The sequence below is a fragment of the Daphnia carinata genome, chromosome 7 (genome assembly GCF_022539665.2).
Source record: "Daphnia carinata strain CSIRO-1 chromosome 7, CSIRO_AGI_Dcar_HiC_V3, whole genome shotgun sequence".
In the NCBI taxonomy this organism is placed as follows: Eukaryota; Metazoa; Arthropoda; class Branchiopoda; order Diplostraca; family Daphniidae; genus Daphnia; species Daphnia carinata.
Genome location: NC_081337.1, coordinates 9,711,484 through 9,732,534, shown reverse-complemented (window position 1 = coordinate 9,732,534; position 21,051 = coordinate 9,711,484). Strand labels below are relative to the sequence as shown.

Sequence of the window (21,051 nt, the reverse complement as noted above, 5' to 3'; positions counted from 1 at the left end):
ATCTTATATTCGATCCGCTCGTTTTGATCCGCCCTTTAATACTGTTTCAGTTCGCCACAGCGTAACTTGAGATGGCTTGCAACAACACACACACACACACACACACACACACACACAAGACGAGTTGGAAAACTCCCAACCCATAGGATAAAAGGAAAAATAAATTAAAACAAAGGGGAAACTGTTTAGAGATGCAGTCGAGCATGATTGCGGCAGCATTTGCATAGATAATTTTATAAGGAACCCCTGTTGTGTTTACTAGCGTTATCAATGACCCCGATAAAAAAAAAAAAAAAAATTCTTCATTACTTTTACTGTTGTTAGGAGGAGGGAGGACAGCTCTTATTTTGCAACACCACATCGTTATCAAGGACTTTCAACCGCATTTCGTACTGCATCAACATGTAAAGAACAATCAAGTAAAGCGACTTACCCTAAATCTGGCTGACAAGAATCGATGATTCGACCACACAGTTTCTCGCTGACGTGCACTTGAGTTCGCGAACTAAGAAAATGACGTCGTTTGGGCAATAGAAGTTGTTACGTGTCATCAAAAGAAGCCTCTTCTAAACCACATCGAACAAAAACGCACCCGCTGGCGAAACCGTTGTCATAGCAATACGATGTTGTTTTGTGCGTAAGAAGGATCGACCTTTAAAATCGTCTCCCGAATGTGTTCGTGGCGACATGTAACCGAGTCAACGTCAAAAATAGCGACCGAAATAAGAGGAGTAGCAACCATCATTATCTCGCAATCGCTCTTCTACTCATTGGCGTGTCTTCTTCTCTTGTTGTTTTTCGTCTCCCGTTTGTTGTCCTCACTCTGTGTCTTTTAGACGATGATGATGATGATGAAATTGATGGCTGTGCTTTTCTTTGAGCCGAAAACAGCTGGCAGCTCATCTCTGTAGTTGCTGTTTCCCTGGATACGCCTGACTGGCCTCACTGGCGTCGTCGAGTACGTGAGAGGAGGAGGACTCAACTATGTGACGGCCGTCTCTACAGCCCTCATTTCTCTCTCGGATTTCTTTTCTTTTTTCTTTCTTTTCCTCTCTCTGTATAATGTTGTGTCTCTCCAATTGCTTCTCGGTGAACAAGATGAGGCGACAGCAGGCCCTCAACAATCAAAGTGGTGTACCAATTTCTCTAATGTCTCCGGATGGAATGCAACAGTAAAGTCAGGTCATCCTGCCTTTATTATTATTTTTTATTTTTTTTTTTTTTTTTCATCTTTATCCAGTTAACAATGGTATAAGAAAATAAAAAACAGCTATGATGATAAAGGCAATTGAAATTCTCTCATGACCTTGCTTTATCTAGGCTGCACACTAGTTTAAATGTACTAGGTAACGGAGCTTTTTCTTGTTTTCAACGATTGGACTGGGAGAATCACGTGACTCTGCATGAGGGAAAGAAAAATAATATATTATCCATCCCTCCATGTACAAAAAAAATAAAAATAAAAAGAAAGGCCATCCATGGGAAAAGAAATGATATGAAGAAGAATAAGAATTAAATGGGGGAGATAACACTAGCATGAAAAAAAAGTAAGACCTTCAAACAAAAATACGAAGAGAGAGAGAGAGAGAGAGAGAGAGAGAGAGAGAGAGAGAAAGAAGAAGAAGCTCTCCGGTGGTGGTGGTAGAGCTGCTTTTTTTCTTTTTTTGCTGTTGATGGCTGTAAACTGTTTACATCGCGCAGTTCTCCGATGCGGGAGGTACTCATCAATTACTCAGGAGAATGTTTCCCGACACTAAAAACGCGCATTGCCAGCAAGTCAGAAACGAACGGTGATTGTTGTTCTTCTTTTCTTATTTGGTATCGTGTGTGTGTTTGTTGGAAACATTCCGAACGGGAACACACATAGCCGAAATGTTTCCTTCCCCTTCCGTGCGAGTGTGTGTGTGTGTGGGGTTCTTTTCCATCAGTATAACGCAGCCGGAGTAGGAAAAAAAAAGTTGAGTGTAGTGTATATATAAAAACGCCTCCTCATTGAGATGTGTGTTGGTGCTACCACAAACCCACTCAACTACTCTAATTACGATTTTTTGTTGTCCACAAAAATGAAAACCGAGTTTGTTTGTTTTTTTGCATGGCCTTGCGCACACATCGCACACACAATTCCCCTAATTAAACAGTTTTTATACGGTACGTAAAATCCGCTGAGAAATGAATTTACCTGCCTTTTAAGAAATCCAATTTACAGTTTCAGGAATGTACAAATAATTAAGAGTCAAATGAATTTCTGAAGATCGACTCAGATGGATGGTAATCATTCACTTGCAAAACTGCAGGAAGGTAGAGACACCATCCATTTCAACGGGCAATCGAATCGACTGAATCCATTGCCTTTATCGTGCCCTATAATAAATGAATTTTGTTATTAGCATTGTTACGGTATATATTATTTAAGGAAATTACACCCGATTATACCCCATAGTAGCACAGAAATCCTCATCCATTAGTTAAGAAAATAGTTCGTTAGAACTCGAGATCTGGAGGGGGAAACATAAGCTAGGGGCATCATTTTTGCGGGGCAATGCGACAGAAGTGAAAGATCGGAAACAGGAAATTGACGCATGATTATTTTATCCCCGTCCTTCTATTACTGCCCTCTCGTACAACTGGAACGAGAAAGGAAAAGGTGATGCCCCTCTTGTTGTCTTCCCCGAAAACAGCCGCTACATTTATAGGGGAGCTCTCATCGCTTTTCTTCTTCCAGAGATGAGTGATGAGACGTTTTCTCTCGTTTTTTTTTTTTTTTTTGTGGCCTGTACACGAAGCTAAAGTGATAGAGTGTGTATACTGTGCAGTAGTGTAGGAGGAGGGCTCCCTGTGAGGGAATTCACCCGCTGGCCCTATGCACAACACACACACACACACAACCAGAGAGAAATAAATTCCGGAATTCCAGCTGCCCTCCACTGCTTCTGCTTGCTCGCCCTAGCAGAAGAGGGAAAACTTCATGAGAAGAGATGATGATCTCCATGGTTTCTTATACTGCGGCAAAAATGGAAAAAAAAAAACCCAAGGATTGGATGCAGGACGGAATCTTCCTCGTGAAAAGAGTGGCTTTTCTACTGGGTACACGAGTGGTCATAACACGTGCCCAGGAACTAAAAACGAAGGGGCCTGTTCGATCTGGGTCTTTTTCCTCTCAATGGCACACACAGACATACAAAAGACAACAAATTGAAAGCCGAGGGGGTGTTTGAATGTTTTATTTTGGTCTCCCTCTTTCATTCTTTACGGTGTAAAAATATTCTGATGAACAGGGACCTCGAAGTCGAAGAAAGATGAATCATCTACATATTCCGAGAGTGGACTATTATCTTTTGTGTTGTGTGATGTATTTCTTCTCATTTTTCTTCTGCCCAAGGAAAGAAAAATGGACAGCGGGAATTGTTAAGAAAAAAAAAATGTCTGCATTGTTATTATCGTTATGCATTCAGCTCGTTAATACCGAGTTTATGGGTAATGTTGAATACGAAACTAATTTCATCAATCGATTATTTTTGTTTTCAAACTCTTTTTTTTTTTTAAACAAGAGAAGACTAATAATGAGATGGAAACATGGACTACCTTCGTTAATGTGAACAGGAAAACGAGTTATGTAATCACTCACCGCGAATGAGTTTCACGTACTAGAAAACTACGAGAAGAAAGACATGATCTATTATTTCGAAGGCAAGGCTGTCGTTTTTCTCCGGTCTTTGATTTATCAGATATCCAATTTATTATCGCTTGTATAGATATAGTAACCCGGAGAAAGGATAAAGAAAAGATAAGGAAAACAAAAAAAAAAAAGGTTAGCGAGTTCATTCACCGAGATCATTAACGACCGCCGTGCGCAAGTCCACGTCGATGGATTAGAACCCGAATAAAGCGAACGCTAAAGAAGCTGCGTTTGGTCGCGTGTAATCGCATCAAAGACGAAACTGCAGCCAACAAGAAGAATTAACGATGACAATGTTCGCAAATCATCGACCAGGGTAAATAAAAAACAAAATATCTTTGAATGGAAATGAATTTGACAGCCGACACTAAAAAATACAGGTCCAGTTTTTAAAATTTTAAAAAATTTGTCTTTTAAGCAAGTGCGACATTTGGAGGCGGGACTTTTTTTTCCCCTTTTAAAGATGACCGATTCACGTCTTTCCTGTCTGCTATTTTTTTTTCTTTTGAATCCGCTGGAAATGTGTTGTTGTTCTGTTAGATCTATCCTTAGTTTTTTTGTTTGCTGTCCTTTTTTTTTTTTTTTTTCTCTTCTTCTTTCGCTTCTTCTTCTTCTCTTTCAATAATACATAGGAATGATGATAGGATGCTCTCAAGCGTGGGAACTGGCTGGTGGCGTTCCAAAAACAACTGAAAGGAACGTTCCATATAAAGAGGGAGGCAACCCCCCTTTAAAAAAAAGTAGGAAGAAAAGAGAAGAGAAGAAAAAAAAAACAACACATTCCATCGTTTGAAGTTGTAAAATGAGAGAGACGAAGAGAAAAATGGAAGAACACACAGCCCCCATCGCTTTTTCAAACCCCCCTCAAAAAAAAAAAAAAAAACGAAAAATGAACGCATCAAAAATGAAAAGTTGGGCAATTTTTGAAAATCGTCGCCACAGAGTGAGATAGAGTCGTAAAGTGGAAAAAAAAGAAGTCACCGACGAGACTTGAACCCAGCAGAATTATAGATGTAGCACTTGCACACACACACACACACCTTTAAGTACAAAGTAAGTGGCTTACGGAACAGGTGGAAGCAGATCTGGGCTGTTGATGCGGAACAAAAAGCAAAAAGAACTTGCGATATTCTGTGACACAGCAAAAAAATGGGCCAACAAAAAAGCGACAACGCATGCATTATTATCAATATTACAACATCTTTCAACAAATAATTTATAGACTCTGCGGTCATGTGTGCGATAACGTCATCTCCTTTTTTTTTTCTTACCTCAAGGTCTTTCCTCACTTTTACATTTCTTTTTTTACATAATAAATGTTGATTTTCGGTGCGGGACGGGGACTTGAGTATTTTAAGTGCTACAGCGTTTCAGCAAATGATAAACTAGACGGGAAAATCGGCAGCGGTTCACTTCCCGTTTTTCTCTGCGATCCAATAGTTTCGTTAACGTTCAAAAACTACCACGCAATGGACGGAGGAAAGGCTGGCAAACAACGTCACCAACGTTGCATTTTGTCCTTGCCGTGCCACTACACATCATAGCCGCGTACGAGTGTTAACCAAAGGATATAGGAAGTAGAAGAAATAAAATAGTAAAAAGTAGAGAGAGAGAGAGAGAGAGAGAGAGAGAGAGAGAAGGAAAATAACATGCAGGTAATCAAGTGCGTCATGCCGCGCGAAGGTGGTTTCGGGCATGGAAAAAAAGAGCCGGGGAAGGTGGTGAGTGTGAGTAAGTGAGCAAAAGAAATAGAGGACGAGAAAGAATTGTAATTTTTTTTTTTCTCTCTTTTGCTCATTCATTCACTTGTTGTGTGCCTAGTTTTTCTCTCTCCCGGTAAGGTTTTCCTTCACGCCGGTTCAAGGTCAAGGCCGTCATGCACTCATGATCATTATTTCACCTGGGCGTGGAGCAAAAGGTATATCTTGCAACCCACTCTAGTGGTGGTAGTATTATCTCTAACTACGTTATTCATCGTTTGTTAGTTACATTTATACATTTGTGCATCGAAATAATCCACCGCTCTCCCATCCCCCCCCCACTTTTTTTTTTTGTGTGTGGAACTATGATTAACAGACTTGACTTGACCGGTGGTTGCTCGTTAAAAGCCGGTTGGCGGCTCCACCACGGCTAGCGCCCGCATTAACGTGTTTTCTCGTTTTCCTTTTTTTTTTTTTTTTTTTTTTTATTATTTGACCTCGTTATATCTAATTATTATTATTATATGATGAGATAAGCTGATCGTCGCTAGCAAAAAAAAAAAAAAAAAAAAAATTTGCTCGTTAGACAACGAGTTCTCGATTCGGCTATTTTTTTTTTTTTACGGTGACGTAAGTGCCGCCCAGCAACCGAAAAAGAGTTTCTCGCACAGACTCCTGTTTAAAAAAAAAAGTGGGGGTAGGAAAAAAAAAAAAAAAGAACGAGACACCTCAATGTGTTCATTATATAGGAGCTTTTATGGGCACGCCCGGATCGAACCGGACCGCGGACCCACGCACCAGAGAGAATTTGAACATTTCCTGTCATGGCCATGTACAGGGCGGACGTACGGTCTTGTATCAATTAATTCATCACCATCTATTTAACATGTGTGTGTGTGTATGTGTGTGTTATGGAAGAATAGGTCGATCGATTAATCACGCGTGTCTTGACGGTGAAAAAGAGAAAAATGGTAAAAATTTTGCAGCCTAATTGACATTCACGGTCGGCGAACATTTCAAGCTTTGATCACTTGCCAAACGTTTTTATGTTTTTTTTTCCTCTCTACTTCTTGCTGCTTTTGCGTATCAAACACGCACACATGTGATGGTTGAACGGGATACAGGTCCTTGGGCATATGTACGATGAGACGAAGCGGAGGGGGGAAAATAAGAAACGGTGAGATGTTGAAGTGGAGGATATATGAGAGAAAAGGAAACGCGAGAGCGAGCTTTTTTAATTGGAACTTTGTACACAAGGCTGGCCAAGAGGAGCCACAAAAAAAGGGAAAAAGTGAAACAAGGAGGAGCCGGGAATTGGTTTGGAGGTTTCCTTGAAAACAAAAAAAAAAAAACACTCACGTTTTGAAATTCTTCTTCTCGATTCACCACTAGAGAAAAAATGGAAGGTGAGACACAAATTCTCTTAAAAAAAAAAAAAATTGGAACGAATGAAAAAAAAAAAAGGCGTCGTGTCTTAGCGGAACAGAAGAAGAAGCGATCACGAACCATTTAAGGAAGTAGACGGCAGCGGAGCAATTCTTGCGCAAACGTAAAAAGGGTAGAGGGCATCAGCCGGTGTCTCGGTGAATACACCAATATTACTAGCTGCAGGTGATACCCGATTAGAGCTATAAATAAATATACACGCTTCATTTAATAGCCCTTTTTTTTTCTTTCTTTCCCGACGCAATAATGTTAGGTTTTTTTTTTTTTTTTTTTTTACACCATCATCAGAACAGAGCAGCAGCTCCTGTTTATTTACCAGCAAAATACCACAACGACTTGCTTCTAACCTTGGGGAACTAGCAGCCAAAAAAAAACAGGATTTTCCAATTTTGTGATTGTGCGCAGAATAAAAAAGAAAATGCCATTGTCAAGTTCTCATATTAACCATTTTTTTTTTTTTTTTTTTTGGCTTCTTTTTTTCTTTTAGTCAATGCAAATTCTTGCGTACCCAAAACCAAGTGTATACGGATGGGGACTGGGAACGAACACGACCAGCAGAAAATCAATAGACTGACACAATGAGAGAAGGAAAAGAAAGAATTCAAAATAGAGAAAAAAAATTATTGGGAAGGGCGAATTGTACGAACAGACAACAAGGATATCCCATTCATAAAGAGAGAGAGAGAGAGAGAGAGAGAGAGAGGCCATTCTCTATTGCACGGATCCCCGGTGTCATAAAACGAAAGACAGCACGATCATCTGTTACGTACCGTGTCGGCTTCTACGAACAATAAACGCGAACGAAAAGCACAAAAAAAAAAAAAAATGTCAAACGCGTTCTTGTGCATTCCGTGTTTTGTTATTAATGAACTACACAGCACAAGGTTTTTCGTACGTAAAAAGTTGGGGGAAATCGTATGAAATCATTCTTACCTTTCAGACGACACGTATGGCTGCGCAGTACCCACAGGTGTGAATGGTGACCAACGACTACGTGTACATGTGAGGAGGCAGGGGATCGAAAAGAGAGACACACGTGGCTGTTTTTAATGAATTTTTGCTTACCCTAACCACTGTCTTTCATCTACCTTTTTTTTTTTTGTTTTTGCATCATCGATTTTTTTTTGTATTTGGTGGCCCCAACTTTGTTCCTACCCGCGGTGAAATGAAATAAAGAAAACGAACGAAAGTTTTGTTTTTTGTTTCAAAAATGGATAAATGTATTACCATATAGGCTATATATGCATGTAGAAAGAGAGAGAGAGAGAGAGAGAGAGAGAGAGAGAGAGAGAGAGAGTCCTACGATACAAAATTTACATGAGGGATGGGCAGAGTAGAGGGAACTATATGCATAGATGAATATGATACAAGAGCAACCGAAAATCATCCCGCCGACACACACACACACAAAATTTGTTTATATATATATATATATATATTTATATATATTTACGCATCATTTGGGGAGAGAGAGGAGAGGTCGATCGACATAAACAAATTTTCTTTTATTTTCGAATTTTTTTTTTTTCATGTGAACGGCAGGGATTCTCGGGGACGACATGAACGAAGGTTACGACAAGAGTCCAAAACAAAAACACAAAATGGCTAATAGTACCATCCTTTTTTTTTTCTTTTTTTTTTTCCTGCTTCCTTTTAACAATTAAAAAAAAGGGATATTATTCGCGACAGGACACATGCACGAAAATAAAAGGGAAAACGAAATAAGAGACTCTTCCGTACAAGGACCGAAAAAATCGGGAAAAATAACAAGAAGAAGAGATCGGGAGGAAGGAATAAAAAGATTGATACGGGAAGGATGACAACTGAAAAAAAAAAAAAGAAAAACGCAAGGATAATAATAATATTTTGCGCCATATTTGGAGAACAGTAGAAAGGAAAAAAAAAATTTTACGAATAAAAGAAAAGTTGGAAAAGAAAAAAAAAAATGAGGTGGGGGACAACAACAACGAATTATTGTGTCGGGTTTCCGGTTTTCTTGTTGTTTTTTTTTTCCCCCAGCTACAAATAAAACGTATTCCTCAACGCTTCCGGTTCTATTCCGGCGAAAAGCGGAGGGGGCCCCGAGAAATTACGAAAAAAAACAAAAAAACTAACGATAATAAAAACAAACGAAGAGAAAAGACAATCAAATAAGAGCGACACGTAGACAGCGAGAAACAAAAGACATTGAATGTTTCAAAAGTATCTCATCGCATTTGATATAATATGTACACATATACACGATTCAATGAAACATGACACAATATATTCCGTCGACATATCATAACAATACCCGAAAATCAAGAGGGAGGGAAATAACGATGACGAATGATCGGCATAAAAGAGTGAAACGGCATTGGCTCGCAAACAATGCCCCCGTTTCTTTTCTTTTATTTTTGCGTTTAAATAAAAAAAAAATAAAAAAACTTCACGGAGTTCGGGGATTACACCCTTGCCCGTTCCCTTCCCTTGGAATTGAACCAACAAAAAAAAAAAAAAGAACAAAAACGAATAAAAGATAAATTGTTCACGAGGTATTTGTGTGGCTGTCGACCAACAAAACAAAAAAAAAATGTGAGAGAAACAAAACAAAAGCGAAACGAAAAATCAATCGCCGATTTTCTTAAACGGTACATCATTTTTCTTTGTACAAAAATGTTAACAAAAAAAAAAAAAAAAAAAAAATGGGTTATTTTCGTCCCCAATTGTTTTGTTGGGTCTGAATAAAAAAAAAAAAATAAAAAGGGAAATAGTTTTGTTTTTCGCGAAGCGCAGATCAAAAGAAAGCTTTTATTAGAATTTGTTTCTTGTCGTGCGTTTGTTCTCTTGTGTTGGCTCGTTTCACGCGTGCGACACACACACAGAGCGCGGCCAGCGATCAACGGAGTCCCTTCCCCCGGAATGGTAATCCAATTTTCGCTTTTCTGGCAATCACAATCGGACGCACACACACAATAGCAGTTTTAAAAAGAAAAAAAAAAAACAGCAGCAGCAGCAGTCAAAAATAGGAAAAACGCCAAACGGTCGAAAGGAGAAAGAAAGAATAAAACAAAAATGAAAACAAAAAATCAAGGAGGATAATGTGTGTATGTTTATGTATAGTTATGTACAGCACAGGATGGGGGGGGGGGGAGGTAAAAAAAAAAAAAAAAAAACCCTAGCCTCATAGGTGTGCGCATCAGATTCAGCATCAGCTCTTCCGACACACAAAACACACACACAATAATAACAATTTTTGGGGTGTTGGGCGGGTATAGAACACCATTAAAGAGAGGAGGCTTTCCTCCGTGAATTGGAAACACATTGAAAAATAGCACAGGATCAAACGCGAAAACAATGAAAATTAGAACCGAAAAAGGCAAATACCTGAATGTTTTTTTTTTTTTTGCTATCGTCTTTTCATTCTTTTTTTCCTTTCCAATGCACAAAACATTTTACCATCGCCATACAATAACATTTCACCACAAAATAATGTCGAAACAATAATTTAAAAAAAAGATGATCGAGCGAATGGGAGGGAGTTTGAAGGAGAAAAAGAAATGTTTGTTTTTGACTCTTGAATGAAAAGATGAGCGTTTTGCAATAAGAACGGGGACGAAATTTGTCATTTAAAAAAGAATTTATTGACGGGGATTTGGGGGGGGGGGGGGGCGGGGATTGTACTCTACGGGTGAAAATGACGCGAATGTGTTTTCGGAGACGATACGAAAGACGTCGATAGCGAGTGGTGAGAGAGAGACCTTTCTCTGAAAATCATTGGTAACACCACTCTCCCTCTCTCTCTCGTGAAGACAACGCTCTGCATAATGCGATTAAACGAACGCACTTACACAGATTTTTTTGTTTGAAAAAAAGACAATATTTGGATCTAACCTCTACGTGAAAACGACACTTTGTTTTTCGACTCTCTCTCTCTCTACACACTTTCCGTGTTTTGTTATTTCTCTTTCGTTTGAATCGGCCACGTTACTGACATGAAATCAAGTCGTTTTTTTAACCGAAAAGGCTTTTCTTTTTTTCTGTAGACGTGTGTGTTTGTATGTCTGTTTTGTTTTTACTAGCATTGCTGTGTCCACTGGATTCACATCAAAAGTGAAACCTGACTTAGAAAGATGTTGGTCAAACAAAAAAAAAAATAACAAAAATATAAAAAGTGTGTCGGAAAAAGAAAAAGAATGGCGAAAAAAATTTTGTTTGCTTTTTTTTTTCTCAAATAATCAACAGGTATTTAATGGTTAAAAAAAGGGAAAAACAAGTTTTTTTTTTGGGGGGGGGGGAGGGGAGAATTATAAACGCCATGTGTGAAAACATATAAGAGCGGGGCGGGGAAAAAATCGTGTGTGCGTGCGAGGGACGCAGACGAGCTGAGGTGGTGGACTTTTTTTTCCTTCCTTCCTTCCATTCGATGAATCAGGTAAACATTGTGAAATAAATTTCTTTTTTTTTTTTATATATTGGAGGGGGGGGGGATTATTATTCAGGGGAAACGGGGATGTGGAAGTGAATAGAGGGGGACAAAAAAAAAGCGATGAGATGAATATTTGTTTTCCCCCTCAAATTTTTTTTTCTTTTTCTTTTCTTTAATTAAAAAAAAGAGAGGAAAAAGGAAAAAGAAAAATATCCCTGCTTGCTGTTGTCGTACCCACAAAACAGCTTTCGTATCATTTTTTTAAAAATTTTACATTGAGGAGATGATTACACACACACACACACACGCACATACAAATTTACTCTTATTTCTCTCTGTCGTAAAATCAAGCAAGGAAGAAAAAAAACATACAATCGGGATTACACGCAAGTCTTTCTCAGGTGACATTTCTTTAAAGGGAGGGGAGGGGTGGCTTTAAAAAAAAAACATACACGCAAAAAAAAAAAAAAAAAAAATAGAAAAAAAAGGCCGACACCCTACGGCAAGCTCTCTATCTCTACCGCACGGCTCCTCCTGAACGACAAAGAGGGGGGGGGGGGTATGGAGGGGGGGAATCACGTCAGGGCCCCGGGAATTGTTGTTTCTTCCACTTTTTTTTTTGTTGTTATATGCATTTTTTTTTCGTATATATTATAATAGTGTATATCGGAGGGGAGGCTTGGGTCTGAGAGACAGAAAGAAAGTCTCTTCACGTTTTTAATGCTGTTTTCCGAGTCTATATTTACATTGGCGAGGCCCGCAAAGGAAACCATTGTTTAAACACAAAAAAAAATTTTTTTTCGAAAAAACAAAATAAACGTATTCTCCTCTCCCTAATCCACGAATAATAATTTTGTAAAAAAAAAAAAAAAAAACTGCAAAAAATTTTGAATTTCTTCACGGTAAAAAAAAATATTTTTAAAAAAGGGGAAAACAAAATTTAAAATAATAATAAAAAAATAGAAAAGTACTTTTGGTTGATCAATCCCATCAAGATTGAAGATGATACTTTTTTTTTGGGTTGTTTTTTGTTGTTGTTGTTGTTTTCTAGAATGAGGTTAACAATTATGACTATGGGAAATGAGGGGGATGGTGAGAACTTCCACACAAACACGCACACCCGCAATCGGGTTCGTCGACTACTCTTCTTTTTTCTCTCTCCATCGGCACAAGGAGTTTACCTGGAAAAGACATTGAGCTCCGCATAATGTCCTCTCGCATTTTTCTCACGGGGGTATTTCTGTTTGTTGCGGGATGAGGGGAGGTTAAACTCGAAAAAAAGGGGGGAAAAAATAAAGTTGTTGTTGGTGTAGGATTTTTTCGGTGGAGGAGCGGCCGACAAAAAAAGAGATCATGGTGGAGAGGTGATTTTTTTTTTATGACACACACACACACACGGGAGGAGAAAGGGCGGGGACGACACCACACACACACAACAATCTTTCGTATATGTGTGTGTGTGTGTGTGTGTTGCAGTGACGTGATCGCTGTGGGTGATTTGGACAACACGCGCAGCCAGTAGCGAAGTTAGAAGTTGAAGAAAGAGAGAGAGAAATGAGGAAAATAAAAAAGCCGGAGTACTACTTTGGTACCGTCTCTTTTTTTTTTTTCTTTTCCCCCACTTATTTTGTTTCGCCCACCTCCAGGTTTTCGTCTAGCAGTCGATGAGATTGGCGAAACTCTTGTCGACCCAGTCGTTGGAGACGCCAATATCCATGAGCATGTCGTTGACGTCGGGCGTGCAGGAGAACTCAAAATGGGAACCGGATGAAAGGGAGGCCGAATCGATCGAGTCGAGATCGTCGGCGGCAGCCAATGTGTCGATATCCAGCTTCATGTCGGAGGGCAGCGAAAAGAGATCCGTCAACGAGTCCAGGTCGGCCAGCGTCGACTCGCCCGTGCCAGCAGCCGAGCTCATCATCAAACTGGGCTCCTGCTTGATGCGCATCGGCAAATGAGTCGAGTCGCCGCCATTCTTATTCGAGCCGCCTACCACCGCGCCGCCGACCATCGATTGCAAACCGAAATGGTGGCAAGGCGACTCGTCCATGTCATCCGACTCGACATCCGGCTCGGGAGTCAACGTGGCCACCAGACCCGGCTCGCTCTTGATGCCGAACGAGCCGAGGCTGAGTAGCGATGGACCTCCTCCGCCGCCAGAGTTATTACTGGGCGACGACGAAGAAGAGGAAGAGGTAGGTGGCGTGATCAATCCAGAGATGGGCGAGTCTTCTCTCACTGCGGCAACGTTGTGATGATGGTGGTGTTGGTGTCCAGCAGACGACTCTTCGTACATGGTCAGACTGGCCGGCGAATCGGGAATGTCCGACGATGGGCTGGACGGGACTTTGGCCGGCGGCTGTACTGGAGTCGACGTTTTCACGCTGCTAACGCCGTTATGACCAACAGCCAGCAAGGCCGTCGGGACGTTTTTGCTGTTGCGGATGCTCTCCTTGAACTTGCGGTCGATGGTCAGACGCAACTTGAGGCGATTGTGGTTGACGGTGGAGAGTCCGCCCAACGTTTGCGTGATCCGCGCCCGCGACGATGACGAAGACGTCATTTTGGCCAGCGAGGCGAACCCGCCATTCTGGTTGGGCGTGCTGTGGCTGTTGTTGTTGTGTGTCGTCAACAACGTGCCGCACGGACCCGAAGTCACCACGGCGCTGGTCCTCCTGCCCTTCGACGAGGCCATCGTTCTCCGCTGGTCGGCCAGTCCCTTCGCGCTGACGCTACTGCCGATGCTGCTGTTGCTGTTGCTGCTCGATTGGCTCACCGGACTAGCTGGCATGGCAGCCGACGAACAGAGAGACGATGGACTGGCGCTGCCGCTCGTGCTCAGCTTGGCCTTCTTGCGCGGCCGGTACTTGTAGTCGGGGTACTCTTGCATGTGCAGTTGGCGCAATCGCTCCGCCTCGGCTATGTACGGGGCCCGCTCTTCCTCCGACAATGTCTTCCAGCGCTTGCCCAGCCGTTTAGAGATCTCGGCGTTGTGCATGTCCGGTTGGATTTCGCAAATCTTGCGCCGCTCAATTTGCGACCACACCATGAAAGCGTTCATCGGCCGCTTGATGTGGTTCGGGTTGTTTTTCTTCGTCTGCATTTAGAAAGAGAAAAAAAAAAAAGAAAAACAAAGGCCGGTTAATTCTTGTGTCCTCTTTTCCCTTTTTCTTTCTTCAATTTCTCTCCCTTTTCTTCTTGTTTAGTCTGCCCGTTTGTCTATACGCAACGAGGAAAAAGACACAACTTTCACCGTAGACCCTTGACCGACTTGGAAACCGCTGACCCACAATGGACGAGTACAACGAGCTGGAAGCTTCCTGTCCTCCAGGAAAATCCCTCGTTTTTAACTCCCGAAATTTTGTTTACTATCGCAAAAAATTCTTTTTTCCCTTCATTTTTTTTATGACGTTCCGAGAACCCATTATTTCTTATCCGTACAAACAAATTTGCATTTCAAATAAGGCCTGAAAGAAGATTGCGAAACCCTTTACGCAGCTCCGTCTATTGAAATAAAAAAAAGGAAAGCCAATTGATTGAAGATCAAGGTCTGGCCAAGGAAAACCCGCGCCACACCCATAAGGAAAAAAACGCTTTTAAACAAAAAAAAAAACAAAAAAAAACAAGGGCAAGCACACAAAAGAGAGACTGGAGAAGAAGAACCCTTTAATTTCACAAGACAAGTTGGGAAATCCATCTTGTTAAACGAATGACGAAAGAAGAAATTTGTTTGAAACGGGTTCATGTCCGTCTGTTTTTGGATAGTTACACGTAAAAAGTCCGTCGTGTGTTTGTCTGTTTAATACAAGTTTCATGTGGGGCTACGCTAACGATTTCACATGCGGTTGCTCCATCTGATTAATTCATGGAGGCCGGAGCCACAGCTGTTTTGCGTTCGTGAACACTGAGAGCTGGGGTAGAAGGAGATTCCTTATATTTGTGTGTGTGTGTGTGTGTGTGTCCCGTATTTTTTATTTGGGCTCGTCTCCAAAACTTTGTACGCACATACGCCACATACGCAGAGAGAGAAAGGAAAACATTACGTACTAGCGCTAACCAAAAGACATCAAGGACTCTGAAAATGCAAAATAAACACAAACGTCGCACCGGGCATAGAGTCAACGACCAGAGATCAGATTGGGTAAACCAGAACGATAAGGCCATCCTTTTCAGTGCACACATATTACGTATCTCTCTCACGTCTACCCTTGTAAACGAAAAAAAAGGAGAACTTGCGCAATAGCTGAAATCATAACCGGCAAACCCGAAAAAAAACTCAAATAGTGCACTTTTACTTTTCTATTGCCAAAATCTCTTTAAAACATTTTTTTTTTTTTGAAGGGCAATTTTTGCATTGAACGTCAGTTTAAAACAGAGAAGATAGAACGTGCCAAACTCTCGTAAGTTTCGTTGTAAAAAACAAAACAAAAACTGTGTGGGCGGTTCGGGAGGACAATGACGCATTCACTTCGTTTCACGTTGTCATAAAACAAAAAAACAGCGTTTCTTTTTTCATTTTACGTCATTTCAAACTCTCTCAAGTTCAGACACGACCAAGCACGTCCCAGCTTGAAATCAACCGTCTGGGACTATATAGTACATTTCACGTTAATACACGTCTACTCCCGAAACCAGATCATCCATCATGCAGTGAGCGGGGAACGTCTTTTCCAACACCAAACTGACGCAATACATCTTTGCAACGAGAAAGCCCTTTTCTATATCTATACAACACGTTTCAGGGGGGAGGAAGAAAAAGAAGGGGGGATCCATAAGAAACGTGATTGCCGATGATGGCTTTTTAGTCTACGTTTCATCGAACTTTGCGGCCGGAAAGTTGCGTTATATTTTATCGACCGGTTTACACGCGGCAACGACTGTGACGACGACGACGACAGGGGAGCCCGGGCGACATTCATTCCGACCAATTAAACTCGTATTTCACTCCGCGTTTGGCAACGGTTCCGCAATAAAATACCCCGTGTGTGGGTGTGTGTGTATGTGCGGGATGTGGGAAACGAGAGAAATAGTCACAAAAAGATACGAACGACGCAGCCCACACGTATTTATGTGCCGTTTACGTGCAAGAGAGAGAGAACGAAAAAGTCACAAAAGACGAACAAGAAAGACTCTCCAACAATTTTCTTCTTTTTTTTTGTGAAACGATGTGATTGCAAAGAAGAAACTTTTTGGGGGTAGAAGGATTTTGAAAAGTTATCGCATATGGCTTGACGGAGTTGGTGCGTGCGCCTCTATTGCTTCAATCTGGCAACCTTCACCAGATGTTCACCGGATTCTATCTGTTTTTTTTTTCCTTTGCTTTTCTTGTACTTTACTTTCTTTCTGTTCAGGAATTCGTGACCGTGAACTGAACGATATATGGGGATCCCTGCCAGTGGTAACACAGTTTCGGTAACTAACTTTTTGCCTTTCACACAGACACACACTCGCACACACAGGCACACACTCGTGAATCAATCGCGTTTTTGGGAGCACTTGACGAAAGATTGCGAACGAGGAATGTTTCAGAGTCCTGCAGAAATGATAAATGCAACTTTTGAACGTTGAAAATCCGCATTTTGCCGAGCGTTTAGATTCGCCAGCTGGATGAACAGATTTCTATATTAGAGTGTTGAATAACAAACGAGACTAGGCATGACGCCAAGTTCGTGACAAGGATGCCGAAAATGTGATGTTTGGCAATCAGAAAAATCAAACTTTTCGAGATTACTGCCTTCATTTCTAGAGCCCCTATTTCTTCCCAACCCGGCTACGAGGTGGTTGGTTTCCTTTCCTCGCTTTTCATCGACAAATCGAACACACAACACACACGTTTTCACCGAGATATCACAAAATAGACGCAGGCACTCTCAAAATTACACTTCCCAAAAAAAGAAAGATTCAAACACACACACACACACACACACAAAACACAACGAGAGAGTGAGAGAGAATGGGCAGCAATAATAAAAAAAATATGTCGTGATACAACGGGATCAACTAAGCCTGAGAGAAGATACCGACCTGAGTGGCATCCGAGTATGGAGTTGAAGATTTTCTATCCACAAGAAGCGAGCCAAATTTCGGTTGAACGCCTGATGTGCTCGGACTGTCAGCCCGGCTGCCATTGCTCGTCTGCTGCTGAGGAACCATGGCGCTGCTATCGCTGCTCGTCGTCGTGGCGCTTCTTCTACTCTTCCTTTCTCTCATTTATGAACTGAAGTTTGAACAACTTTTCAAATAGATTTCAAGCTACGTGGCGAATTTTCGATATCAGATAACGAATGCAACTCGTTTTTGACGAAAAACAGCGTCAAACTTGTGTGAAGAAGAACAACAATCGACACTTAATTTTTGAAACACTGTGACACGTACAAAGACAGAGAGAACACACGAGGACACTGTCGTGGTCAAGAAGTTATGGCTTCAATTGTCGAGGTATATCGGTCGGTCTTCGTAGCCGGATGTTGCCAACACACACACGAGATCCTTTTTTCTTTCTTGCTTTGCTAGGGAGGACTGGATGAGACTCGAGTGCTTTCGTGTTATCAAATGAGCCCAAAACTTTTTTCAACACTTTTGGAGTTAAAGGGGGAGATGTCCTTCGGAGTGTCTTCTGTTCTGCGGCCAAGTCCCGTGAAAATTCTAAGTCCCTTTTTCCCGTAATGTGCGTGCGTTAGGGAAGGAAAAAAGGAGCAACGAGGGACAACGACTTGCCAGCCATGAGAGAAACAGACTGGGCAGGACAGAAGTTGTGTAAAGTGTGTGAAAAGTAGCGTTTTGTGTGTTTTGTTGTTGCGCTCTAAACCTAAGACTGTACTCTGAAGTTCGCCCAGTTGGCGCTGGTCTTTATATAGGGCTCGCTCATGACGTCAAAAATTGCCTTCGGCTTTAGACCGTCCCACTGTAAGACCACCTCTTTTTGCCAAGTGGATCGGGCTGCGGTACCTCGCGACTCCGCCTACCGCCTATGGTCGACAGTGGCTAAGGTGCCGGATCCAGCTGCGCGCGACTCGTCTGCGCATGCGCACTCGTCAGAATCGACTCGCCGCTCGCCAGAATCGGAACGAAATTCCGCCGAGCAGGACCGTCCACCTTCAATCCGGCAGAGTTTCAGTCACGGCGAAGTGTGTTTTTCTCAACCCTCTTCAACATTTTCGTTTTTTGCCCCTCGTTTCTCATTTCGTCTCGTTTTTTTAGCAAAAGTCAAAATATCTCTTAGAATCAGTGAGTGAATTTGTTAATCAACGAGATAATGTCTTCTGTGTCGATCAAGTGCGTCAAGAATCGTCTCGAAAATCTTATCAAGTTTTTTTTTTCTGTCTAGTAGCAATTTTGTTCTGATGGTTTTCTCTGTTTAACTTTGGAAGTTTACTTGACCAATTGATGTCTAACTAAGTTTTTGACTCCCCAAAAAAATCGTTGTATTGTATACACAAATCAATGAGATCTCATCGCAAAAGTGTACTTTGATTTTCGAATCAAATTTTTGTGCCATGTTCTAATACATGGTTTACTTTTGCTCACAGGCAAAAATTCGTTTTCCATTATTGTGTTTTTTTTTCTTGTGTGTGTTTTCATATCATTCTAGCGAATCGTTTGCACGTAACTTAAAGATATTGCGATTTCTTTTATATGTCTTGGTCAGCATTTTTGCTAGATTTTGAAGGTTAGTCGAGACGTGATCGTCCTTAGAAAATAACACGTAGGAAAGAGAAAAAAAAAAAAAAAAAAAAAGACGAAATGCTTTGGAGGGTAGTGTGAGTGCTGTAAAAGGTGCGAAATGTCGGCGAGTCCAAAGAAGACACAACAGGGCAAGAGAAAAATACATGTCCTGTTATACAGCAGATACGGCTCAAAAGAAGGCAAAAGTAAATGGTCGAATTCGAAACGTATCCAACTCGTCCGATTGTTTGTTTATTAAAGAATAGAGTCCGCCAGAGAATGTGTCAGTGTTGGGTCTCTCTGTGTCTATGTGTGTGCGTGTGTGTGTCTGTGATGTGGGTTTTCTTCTTCACATGTTGACTCTGGCCAAGAGGTTTTCCATCTTCTTTCGAATGTTTACAAGTCCAAAATTGGGGTCGAATACAGAGAGAAGTGGATAGGGCAAATGACATACAAACAGGGCGATCCAGCTCGAGTCAATATTTAAAAACAAAACAAAACAAAAACAGTATCGATGTAATAACTACGATCGTGCTGACGATGTCTTTTGAAATAAGTTATACCTAGTTTTTCAGTCATCGGTTGATAAACATTTGAAATACGTCGGCCTGTGAGAATTTTGATCAAGATGAGAAAAGCTGAAGGTGAAAAAGTCGTGGTATTGTTTCTTCCGATTTTTTTCCCAGTAAAAAAATCCTCGGAACAGGAAAAGAATTAAAGAAATGAATAGGGAGAAAGAAGAAGAACAAAAATCTTTTGGTGTTGAACGATTTTTCGCAGAATTTCTTCTCTCTCTACGTGGGGGCTTTTGGGGGTTATAAGATTTTCAGTTTGGGAACTTCGAAGCAGCTCTCCTCCTACAGGGGGAAGTATGTACAGCAGTTTTTTGTCTTTTTTTTAAAGAGACAGATGTGGATGGAGCCAGTCTTGTAGGAGGCACATGTACAAATAAGACAAGAAGAAATATGGGAGATGAGGGAATATATGTGCGGTGCAAAGGAAATAGGGTCAAACGCACATCAGGTCACGGTCAAGACTCTACGGGGGTAAAAGAAAATTCAGGTTGAATGACCTCTTTTTTCTTTCATAGACGTACTATATAGATGTTTCAAAGATATACTACTACTACTATGACAACTATATAACGTGCAGTCCCCAATATGTTTTCTTATAGGGTTTGTTTGCTCGTAAACTTGCTCTTTCGATCTTGTTACGCTCTACATGTATGAGAGTTTGTTTAATGAGGGTAATCTCCCCTGTCTCGTAATAGATAGGAAAGCACTTTTTATTTTTTATTTTTTAATCACATCTTTTTTTTTACTAATGTGGAGTCGATGGGATTGTTGGTTTGCTGATAAGACCAGAACGAGTATCGACTCGGGAAGGATCCTGGATCCCTCGTTTTGATGCGGAACTTTGCAACTGAAATTAAAGATAAATACTGTACATGGCAGAGTTTTCGTAATGGAAAAGTGAAAACGAATAAGAGGAACTAGACGAACCAAGGGAATAGATAAAAATGGAAGATCGGTGTAAAGGGAATATAACATTTTCTTTTTAAAGGTTGAATCTACGACAGACGTCGATCGAATGAAGAATCGATATACTCCAGAAGTTTTGATGCTGCTTAAAATTGTACTTATAACCAAAAAAAAAAACAATGAACTTCACTGTGAGATCGATTTCTAGAAGAAGAAAAAACTCGGATCTACAACAGCGAAAAAGAGAAAATAACACAACGGTCTCTCTCTCTCTCTTTTCTTTAAAGCTTGTGAAGGAAAAAGGGGAGGTTTGCGGCCCTGGTTAGCTGCTGCTGTTGCTGATGATGATGGTTCTGCTGGTTTCTGGTTCTTTTTTTTTTTTTTTTTTTTTTTCAGGGGGGCTCTTTTTGCTGGCCTTGGAACACGAGGGGAAAACGCAGAGAAGAAAAAGAATATAAAAGCCGCTGCTGCGGCCCTGCTGGATCGAAAAGGGCAGGCCCCCGGAACGGAAATGACTCCCTGCAGGGGTCTCTCTCTCTCTTCTCTCTTTCTCAAAAGCAACTTGAGGCGGTTAAAGGGAAAAAGCCGTAAAAACGCCGTCCTCCTCTTCTTCTTTCCCTCTCTTTCTGTTTATTCTCTCTCTCTCTCTTTATCCTACCATTCTTACGATCCATG

General features: G+C 41.1%; 1 protein-coding gene and 1 long non-coding RNA gene across 2 annotated transcripts in view; both read right to left on the bottom strand.

The window, feature by feature from the left end:
- LOC130686686 (uncharacterized) overlaps positions 1-503 on the bottom strand; it is a 52,020-nt gene extending 51,517 nt beyond the window's left edge. The window contains exon 1 of the long non-coding RNA XR_009421399.1: positions 434-503. This is a non-coding gene — a long non-coding RNA (uncharacterized LOC130686686). The remainder of the gene's footprint in view (positions 1-433) is intronic.
- Positions 504-9,890: 9,387 nt separating this feature from the next.
- Positions 9,891-18,059, bottom strand: LOC130694998 (transcription factor SOX-4-like). Its single transcript, XM_057518145.2, has 2 exons — positions 17,255-18,059; positions 9,891-14,327 (listed from the first exon to the last, which is right to left on the bottom strand). The coding sequence occupies exons 1-2, from the start codon at positions 17,438-17,440 to the stop codon at positions 12,885-12,887; spliced, it is 1,629 nt and encodes a 542-aa protein (XP_057374128.1). The 5' UTR covers positions 17,441-18,059; the 3' UTR covers positions 9,891-12,884.
- Between the last annotated feature and the right edge of the window lie 2,992 nt (positions 18,060-21,051).